This window comes from Onthophagus taurus, chromosome 11, assembly GCF_036711975.1.
Source record: "Onthophagus taurus isolate NC chromosome 11, IU_Otau_3.0, whole genome shotgun sequence".
In the NCBI taxonomy this organism is placed as follows: domain Eukaryota; kingdom Metazoa; phylum Arthropoda; class Insecta; order Coleoptera; family Scarabaeidae; genus Onthophagus; species Onthophagus taurus.
The window spans coordinates 17,888,353-17,899,361 of NC_091976.1; the positions used below are offsets into that span (position 1 = coordinate 17,888,353).

An 11,009-nucleotide genomic window follows, 5' to 3' on the forward strand; every position below is an offset into this window, starting at 1 on the left:
CTCAAATTGAGATGATTATAAACTATTTTTATGTAAATCAATAACTACCTATTAGGTTACAGTTGTTGACTGTAATTGACTAACAGCTCGATTTATTCCTTAGATAAATTTATCAAGAAAATTCAATTAAAGATATAAAGAAAAGTTAGACTTTAAGAGACTCAAAATATTGAAATATTTTTGATATTAAATAAATTAAATTTTTTGAGAAAATATAAAATACTCTTTTCTACCCACATTAAACGCCGCCTTAAACAAACCAAAAAAAAAAGAAAATACCCAGTAATAAATTAATGAGAGTTAACATTTTCCAAGTATAATTTGACGTATAACTGGAAATACAATTAAAAATTTCCCAAGTTTCAATTAACCCAATTTTTTCGGAAATGCAAATAACCTTTTGCATATCAATATTGGAATAACAGAATCTATGTGTAGATTAATATTAACAGCGAAAGAAAAACAATAAGATCAAATCCTACCTTTCTCGAAGACCTGTTCCAAAGGTTGATTCGATGACCGGAATTGATCAGGTTCTTGACGATTTCAGTTCCCATTATGCCAAGCCCGATGAATCCAAACCGGGACTTCGAGGCTTCAATCTTCTTACTTTTGAAGGATTCCGAAACGTTGTTGATGTCAATTGTTGGAGAATGCTAAAAAAAAGATACAAAAGGGACATAAAAATTTGTTGAATAAATAAATAAAAAATTATTTAAATAAATAAAAATCTCTAGGAGTCAAAAGATTTCCAAGAAATTATAAGCTCTTCTGTATCATTGAAGAGCTTTAAGAGTTTATTTAAAAACCAAATGACCTTGGACAGTTTGTTAACCTCTCCATTACTACCTCGAATGAAATAACTTCAAACTTTTATTTTAATCGAATAAAAAAAGTATAATAAAAAATATGCCAAATATTCGAAGATAATTAAAAAGTAATTATTTTTTAAATTCTTTTTAATTTGATTTAATAAGAGAAAGTTGAAATAGAATTATTTACGGAAATTCAATATTAATGTTTACAGCTGGGATTATCATCATTCATGTAATATAAAATAGAATAAGTATAATAATTACACATTTGATTAGAATTTATTTAAATTAAACCGATTTTGATAACAAACCGAGTTATAAATTTACTGAACAATACAAAGATAGAACTAATAACTTTAAAAATAATTAAAATATTAAATATAAAATGATTTTTTGAAGAGTACTACTTAATATTAACTTTATCTTAGTTTAATCACAAAAAATATGATTTATGTACTTCAATGTTCACTTTCATACCACTTTACAAGGAAAAAGAAATTAAGAGAAAGTGTTTTGTGCTTATTTGTGAGTCATTTAACACTTTAAGTTCCACTAAAGATTTACACAAAGTGTCAAAAATATAAAATAACTGGTATGTGTTAATTTTGTTCCTTAACCCAACATCAGACTTTGATATTAGAAGCAATTATTTATAAAAAGTACAAAAAAGTTTACACCTATATTGTAATATGATCACAAAACAAATCTCAAAAATTAATTTGGGTAGTTACAAAAAACTGCATTGATCTAAAATCTAAATGAATCAATTTTCGAAAAATATTGTCAAAAAATAATCTTTTTTCTTTGTTATTAAAAATTTTAAGATTTTATTATTAAATTGAATGTATAAGTTGCCCTTGAAAAAAATATAACAATCAAACAATTTATTAATGTACATATTTAATTATTTTTTTTTCCTTTTTCAAGTACTCGATCAAGTACGATAACTTGCCTGGCCGCAGCAATAGAATTTTTCTATTAATAATTAATTAATCTACATACACCACACTTTAATTTAATTATGTTGGTGGTAGTACCCGCTTGTATTACATTTGGTGGCGTTGGCTTTTAACCAGCGTTGGTAGCTTCAACAAGCTTTACATTAACCGAATTAAAATAAGAAGTAAAGTAAAACTGTAAGAATATCAGATAACGAAAATTGGTTTTTTCGAAAATACTTTGCCTTTAAAGATTTATGAAAAAAATCTTCAAATACTAAGGATTCGCAACATATATTCTTTGTAACATTAAGTTGTAGCTAAATAATTATGCTATCATTCCAAAAAAAATTTTTTTAAATTACTGCCAATTCCAATTTAATATTTTGCATGATTGTCAAAAAAGTTTGCAAATGTGTTAATTGTTTGAACAGCGACTAAACATGTGTTTTTATATGGGATAACAAAATCAATTACGGCGGAGTTGTAACCGACTAAATAGTAATAAAGTTGAATAGCCGATTATTTATATTTCTATAATTGAGGAAAAAAATGTATTAACAAAAAACATAATTGGTGAATTAGTCAATGGCAAAAGCGGTTAAGTTAAAGAGTAAAATCCCATTGGCGTCAAGTTTCAATTAATCTACACACACTGCATTTGTAAATAAACCAGCTTAATATCTAGTAGAGTATAAATGTGAAATTTACACCAAAACATATTCTCACAAAATAAATTACGTTTTTACATTTTTCCAATTGAGTATGTTTTTTAAAAAACCTTTTAATAATATTTGCACCGTAATTCCAAGTTTATTTTTTGAAACGACGTTATCTTCATCTAATGACAAGACTGTTAATCGATCCATTTTTCCCATTCTAAGAATATTATCATTCCTCACGTTTTTGTTTAATGTCTTTTCTTAGCTTAGACGTGGCTTGATTTCACTTTTGGTAGCCATACCTTATTTTGGATATTTAATCAAGCGAATCCTCAGAAAATTTGTATTGAATCGTTGGTATGATGCTATACAAAATTGGCGAAAAGAAACTTTCTCAAACCATAATATATATACTCCTTGGCTAATTTTAATTGTTTATATTACTCTGTTGTAAGTAACTTATTCTAATATAAGAGCAACTCATTGAACGTTCCACAAGATAGAAAAAGAATACATCTCAAAGAAAGATGAGATACTTAAATCAATATTTGAACATACAATTTCTGGTTACATAGAGAGTAACCAATTATAATTTCTCCTTTATGGATTAGTACATAAAAGCTATTGATTGCTTATCAATTCTTTCATTTAGTTTGAGCGTGGATTTGGTGTTGTTATAAGCCCATATGTAATTTAATTATACTAATGTTTAATTTTATTTTTTTTATGTCTAAACAGTAATTATAATTTCAATAAATATCAAAATGTCTTATCTAATTTATATTTCATTGGCAGCTTTTCGTTTTGTATACAACAGAAATTAATTTTTCTATTATAGCAGTTGTATGGATTTCAATCACTGTGTATTTATTAGTTCTTCCAGCAATTTGTGAGTTTGCTTGTGAGCTAGCTTACCATTAAGAACTAATAACTTTATTGCGATTAGTGTAAATTAAACTTAAATTTGTGTGCACAACCAGTTAAAGTTCTTCATCAATGCACCCTATGGTTCGATTAAATCTGAACTTCATTGGGTCAGGACAAATACAGGGTGATTCTGAACTTATACGCATAAACTTGGGGATTTATTCCTCATGACAAATAATGAGTAAAATGTGAAAAAAATTGTAGCAAAAGTTTTTTAGTTTCCTAGATATCAATGAAATTTACATTCAAATCAAGAATACATATAAGAATTTAAAATGAACATCAAATCAAGTGTTCCAAGTTGTTTCCAATATTTCTATACACAATTGGGTTCGCTGAATCCACGATGTCCCACTAGCGCGGCCTATACCAGTATTTAATTTTATAATCATTGCTCAGTATTAACGTCCTCAATATTCACTTCCTCAGCTGCAATGTTAAATGCTTGTGATAACCACTGTATGCCATCCTCAGTATCAGTCAAGAGGACGGCATCATCTGCATAGCACTCAATCGTGATTTTGTGCTTTGTAGTGTTTGCCCCGTTCTAATTCTTTTATCCTTACTTTGTCGAACGTTTTGGTTAGATCAATGAAACACAGGAAGGCTGCCTGACGTTTTTCGCCGGAGTTCTATCTGATTCTTTTTGATGCTCTCAACATTTTCCTCAACATTGTGTGATCCGTACATGTCATTCTTCATCTCGTTACTAAATTTCGCCATGCATCATTTTTGTAGGCAACTCTTGCAATCAGGAGGACATGTGCAAACGACCCACTCAAATGTATGTAAACATTTTTTTGCAGAAGATGAAATAAGTATGATGGTATCAGTTCTAAACAGATGAGATAGTTTGGTGTTGCTGTGTACGATGATTTCTAGAAGGAAAGACTGTACGCTTTGGAGATGATATGAGAGCGCGGCCTAAACCAGGGTGTTGGCGGATTGTCTCGGCAGCAGTTTGTATCTGATTTCGCAATCTTTACTCAGTATTAACTTCGATGACGTACATTATGTTTTTTAAGTGATCCCAGAACAAAACAAGAGGATTGATGTCGAGCGATCGACATGGCCAGGCCCATAGACTACCTCGACCTGTCCATCTTCCGGGAAGCACCTTATCTAGATGTTGCCGCATATATCGAATATCTAGGAAATCAAAAATCTTTTACTACTATTTTTTTCACCTATTAGCCATTATTTGTCGTGAGGAATAAATCCCCAAGGTTATGCGTATAGATTGAGAATCACCCTGTATATACAAAGTTTGTAGTTAGAGTTTTACTAATTACAGGCTTTATGACCAAGTCAACAATACATAATCATTTTTCATGTTGATCCGTAATAAACTATAATCATACTTGATTTAGAACACCTTTTAGATGAACATATTGCATTTTATATTCAGCATAAATTGTCTCAAACAATTGATCAATCGCCCCCATTGACATTTGATTTATAGATGTGACTTACATTCACTATATATTAATTATTCCTTGTTTTGTGGATGTATCAACATTCGCTTATTAATGTAAAGTTTTCATATGAATGAAAAGACAACTAATAGCTACTACTGTATGGGTACCTACAATGCAAGAAATACGGGGGCTTAAAACATACATATTTAATGAAGATATTTTACCTCCTTTAGATAACTTATTTTCATTAACGCAGTGCCTAACATGTAAAGTATGTAGTCGTTCCTAAGAAATTCTTAGGAACAAGTTCATAGCTACTTGCAGTCATTAAAAAATTTTCTATCAAGCCTAGAATGCTTTGGACGGTGCCATACTCTAAAAGTGTAGAACGATATTATTGACGATACAATCATAAATTTCTGATCTTTCAATATCCCCAGTAACATTCAATTACATCAGTTCAAATCATTTTTCAAAAAAATGTATTAATCAAACATGATGAAATTATTTTTCTTTTTTATTTTATTTTTTTCCTTTGCATAGCATTAAATTAAAAAAAAATTTTAACGTATCCATTTTTTGAACCAATTATGGTAATAAGGTCATATAGATACGCGGGGTAGTCGTTAAGAATACGAAACTTAAGGCTGTAGATTTGGTCGCTGCGGGAAGCTGTCTTAATCACCTACAACAGTGTTTATAGAAATTATAGGATGGTACATCTATTAGTCTAATGTCAATATATCTTCAAGATTTCATCTGCCTCATCGAAACATTCCAACTCTACCATATCTCACATGGGATTAATGCATGAATTCGTAAAGTAGTGTACATAAGTTGCCAGTATACCTATATACCAGTACATTGCATGTAATAATGTATATACCGTCGGCTGCAGTATAACATGTGGTTGGAAGTTTGCAGAGGTAATCTTTTTTCTCTAGTGTGCTGTCTTATGCGTGTGTATTCTTGTGTTCATCTTAAAAAAGCAAGTTATCCAAGACCATCATGAAACGTCCATCATAACTTTATAAGCACATATTCTTATTATACTTTCAATCAATTGGTAATAATAAAATATAAAATCATGCACTTTGTGTACACAAACAGGTTGAGAATCCACGTAATGTTGTATTTTGTTAATGTATTTGATTATTTCTGTCATGTTATGTCATGTTTTTCATATCTCATAGTTGACAAATCTTACTGGTATAAAGAACACTATTGATTGATAAGTCTACTTCCTTGGATGGATATTTTGAAGTAAATATTACTCAAATAACGCTTTTCTCATAGACTGTATACGTTATACAGGTGTTCCACATCAGAGCATTATACAGTTGCAGGATACATTATTCTGAAGCGACTTTTCGAATAAATTTTTTTTCGAAATGTTTATAATAACCGCATGGGAACTGTTTAAAGTCGTCCAATAGCGGAATTTAATATTCATGGAAAAAGTTTATTTCGCTTTCCGTGTCGAATCTATTGGTGAGTACACTATATATCGTTAAAAGATAAATTAATAAAAATTTAAATCTTAAGGTGCTCCACCAAAAGGTACTACACCTATACATTAACCATTAATAAACTTCTTTCAATTAAAATTTAATCTAAATGATTCATTGGATAAATACAATTTACCAACGACTGAGTACACGTGAGAAAGGTGTTATGAACGTCGCGGCGGTCCGGCCGAGGGTGGGGTCGATTACCTGTGTCTGATTTACGATCTCCTATTGGACGACTTTAAACAGTTCCTGTGCGGTTATTATAAACATTTCAAAAAATATATTTATAACAAAAATCGCTTCAGAATAATGTATCCTTCAACAGTATAATGCTCTGATGCGGAAAATACGGGACATCCTATGGATCAACCTGCTATGAAATTTCATATCTGGGAACATACTAAACTTTATGTCTAGACTGGAAAAAACCTGGAATATATTTCACCTACATTGTGTACTCACCACTTTTGAAATAAATCAAGTTGTTTTCCATTATATATATATAAAATAATGTTACATTTGGAATGAAAAGACAAAAAAAACACATATTTCCATAGAGAACCAAACCGTATAATTGCCTGCAATAGCAATTTTTTTCTACACATCCCTGCATACTTTATGCAAAATACTGCGAAGTATCCCTTAAACAACTTCAATGAGATCGTTAAACACAGAGATAAAACAATTTGCTCATTAATAGGCTGCAAAATGTTCCTCATTTTTTCGTAATCATGCTTCACTGTAGCACCCATGGATGTATAAAAAAAGAGTGTAAACATAACAATTAGTAATAACAATTGGTATTAAATTAGTATACAATTTCCATACTTTATCGCCAATGAACAACTTGGTTTTCTGTTCAGGGTAATTGATGGCATCTATCCTATTTATGTAATCTGTACTAAATGATTATTCTCAAGTTGATACAATCTATACGAATTACTCAGAAGCCCTCGATGGATGAAAATAGGCTGTACTATTTTTGAGCTTTCCACTTTGAGTATTTCAGTTAGTGTTATTCATTGGGTTATGTCCTATCTATCCAATAGGAGTCAGGCAGCCATTCTTGTTTCAAATGCTGTACATTTTTGTTCTGTGCGAACAATAACAGAGCTTTTAGGGAAATCGGTTCTAGTTTAGATTACATTAATCCATAAGAATTTCCATAAAATGTCTGGCATTGGATAATTTCCAATATAATTTGAATAGTTAGAATATTGAATCCACTGATACAACAGAGGATGTCCTTGGTCAAGGATACCAACATATATCATCATATTCATATCTACCTTATGGTGATAAAAGCTTTGCAAAATTTGTTTCTGTAATCTGTTTAAGCAAAAATTTTCAAACATTCTTTGTATAATATCGTTTTATACATGATCTTTGTTAACACTATACTATGTCATAGGTTTTCAGTATCGAATCCAATATACTCTGTCTCTATCATGATCTCATCATGTAAAAGTGAAAACTCGAATGTTGAAAATTCAAATAACATTTATGTATGAATGACATATTATAGAACCATTTATTCAAACAAGATACTATGCAAGTGAAGGTATGAATGATAGACTTGCGTGGATGTTGGGAATGAAATATTTGTACACTTACAACTTAATGGACTGCTGAAATGGTATCTGTAGATAAGGAAATACTTAATGCAGAATAGTCAACTATAATACATGATGAGTTATTAATATCCCAACGGTAGATAATTACTAAATCGTTTGAGAAAGAAAAATGTTTTATATAAAAGTTGTTTGACTCACCATTTTCTATAACGTAAAATTATTTTCATTTATACAGGGTGTTGCATTTAGACGTGACGGAAAGTACATAATTTTTTTTTAAATGGAGCGCTTGTGTATTTTACCTTGTTATGAATACAATTAAAGTTGTTTATCCAACCTTACCTTACGTTAGTTTACCGTTCCTGAGATATTCAACTTCAAAAGTTCAGTTGTTCAAAAATAAGCCTGTTGCAAGATCTTTTTAAAAACGATGTAAAAAAGACATTTTTGCCTTTAAACTATGTCTAATAATAATCAAAGCCAGTAGGTAGATGATAGTATCGAAAAATATTAGATACACTATACAGCGTGTTCATAGAACTTAGTAAATTTTGATGTTTTTCAAGTGGCTTTTTCATAAGTTTTTAAATGGAATACTCTGTATATTAGGTGCTTGTTGAATTGCCCATCAAGTTCCTGTTAATTTATGCTAAGTATGTCATAGAAGGGCATTGATTTTGCCCAACTCCAAAAGCACGTCTGCTAACGATAACAATTCAAAAAAAAAAATTTTTTGTTCCAAATATCTCCTACATAGTATATATTAGTAGCATGAAAGTAATGAGATTTAGAAAATATGCCTAGTTACCATATGCCAATAATTATGAACAAAATGTAACAAATTCAACTACTAACCCATTTTTAGACAAAGTATATTAGATATAAACTTGTTAATAGCGCGCTTAACTTCCCTGATATTTTGCTTAAATTCCCTCTTGCTTGACTGCGAATTCTCAAAATTCCAAATACAATAAATACTTCAATCAAGCTTTAAAATTGTCTTACACTGTTGACGTTTTTTTTTGCTATAGAATGAATAGATGATAGTTGCATCTTTATTATATCTTCACATTTATATTGCATTCAGTTTTAATGTTGTAATTATTATCATGTAATGTTTTTTCAATCATTTATAAACATTAAATAATATCATATAAAACGTTTTTGTTTACAAGGATAATGTAAAATCTTAACAGTGAGCACAAAATTAGGAGCACCCTGTATAGAGTTAAATATTGGAAAAATTGGAATAAGCATATTTTGTCAAACCAAACTAACACTTTATATTAATCCTGTATAAAGTTTCAAGAGAAAATGTAGAAGATATCACTTAAATAACAACCCATTGAAACCAGTATATCACATAACACCACTTAATGAATATTCAATAAAAAATTAAAGACATCTATTTTTTTGCAACATTTTAATCAACAACTTACCGGTACATCCAAAATCGATGGTCTATCAAGTAACTCTTGGTAACTTCTGTTGGACACATGATTTGATGTAAAAGATGAGGTTGCACCATTTTCTTCAGAATCATCCAAACGTCTTTTTTTCGCTGCTACTTTTGTGGTAGAGGAGGACCTTTCTTTTTTCACTCCACTATCCTGAAACATACAAATTTAAATGATCAATATTTTAGAGCAAAGAACCAAGTGTTATAAAATGTTACTAAAATAAACTTACTTTACGTTTCTTTGGTGTTTTAACCTCTTCTTTTTCTTCTTCCTTTAGCTTATCAAATTCGTCCTTTCCTTCCTCTTCATCTTCGTCTTTTTCAGGATCAAACTCGGGGTCATTCTATATAGAAAAAAATTAATCAAACAAATCTAAAGGTAATTAAAAAGAAATGATCTCACCTTTTTCTTTTCAATATAAAGCTCAATTTCTCTTACAGCTTTCTTAAATGAAGCTTTTTTGATTGAATCGGCCAGTTGCTCTTTAAACTCTAAGTAAGGTTTGATGTTTATATCATCGATCCATGCGCTATTATAAACATAATTCATTGATTTATCAAGGAGACTTTAAAATAACAAAATGTTACAAAAATAAAAAGCTTACAAGTCGTTACTGCCAAAAAACTTGATCCATTGTACTCCAGTCTTCTTTGGTGGCTTCTTTACATGCAGTTTAGGTTTTGCAATCTAATTAATGAATTATTTATAAAGTTAATTCTTAATATTAATTTATAAAAAAATGTGAATTGAATTATTATTTGATAATTGAACATAATTTTGGTCAAAGACCAATAAATAATTCTTTAATAATTAATGTAGATGAAGAATAAAAATTAACACATCAAAAACTAACCTAAAAAAAAATTTTTTTTTTTCTAAAAAGAAATTTTTAAGGAGAATTTGCAAAAATTAGGCGTAATTATCTAATTTAATGAGTTATTAACTAATCTAATGCATTTATCCTTAAATTAAACTTAAAATTTATTTATAAAAATTAAAAATGGCGGTTAACAAAAAAAAACGTTAGATGGCGACAGTGATAATCAAAGAGATAACCTAAAAAAATCAATTTTGTATCAAAAATGTACCATAAAAACTTTAAAAAAATAATCATTTAAGGTTAGATATTTGAATAAGTAAGCACAACACGGTGTTGCGCGCGCAGAATCAAGCACGGAGAGGGAATAACGGTTATGTGTTAGTGGCGGCGGTACACTTACGATGCCAGGCCAAGGGGGACAGCCCTTCAATTTCGCCCTGAAACACAACAACACCAAAATGAACCGAAATCGTAACGTACTTTTCGATTTTCAAACTTTAATATAAAAAATAAAAATTAATTACCACACAAGATCACCCAATTTAAATTCTTCCGACATGACGTTCTCACTCCTAACAATGTTCAACTCAAAGTGTGCACGTTCTGTTTATGCCGCGCTTACATTGCTCGGTACATAAGTGGGGGGCGATGCACGCATGCGCAAGAAACACTCAACAAATTTGATTGTTTATAAATTGATTTTAAAGGTTAAATTATCAATTTGTTGTTATAGTTTTAAATGCTTTTGAAGTTTGAAAGCATTTAAGTGGGTTAGGATTACAATTAAACTTTAAAACGTCACATTTTCATTTGTTATACTTTTAGTATGCTGATTGACGTGTATGGACGTTGAATATGCCCAAAAATTATAATTAAAAATAATA

At 29.8% G+C, this 11,009-nt stretch overlaps 1 protein-coding gene across 1 annotated transcript in view; it reads right to left on the reverse strand.

Moving 5' to 3' along the window:
* LOC111424156 (Nucleosome-destabilizing factor) overlaps nt 1-10,748 on the reverse strand; it is a 37,092-nt gene extending 26,344 nt beyond the window's left edge. The window contains exons 1-7 of the mRNA XM_023057591.2: nt 10,650-10,748; nt 10,526-10,562; nt 9,910-9,992; nt 9,708-9,834; nt 9,535-9,648; nt 9,285-9,455; nt 483-656 (exon numbers count right to left, since the gene is read on the reverse strand). Of these exons, the coding sequence (XP_022913359.1) occupies nt 483-656; nt 9,285-9,455; nt 9,535-9,648; nt 9,708-9,834; nt 9,910-9,992; nt 10,526-10,562; nt 10,650-10,684 (741 nt within the window). The 5' untranslated portion in view covers nt 10,685-10,748. The remainder of the gene's footprint in view (nt 1-482; nt 657-9,284; nt 9,456-9,534; nt 9,649-9,707; nt 9,835-9,909; nt 9,993-10,525; nt 10,563-10,649) is intronic.
* Nucleotides 10,749-11,009: the final 261 nt, after the last annotated feature.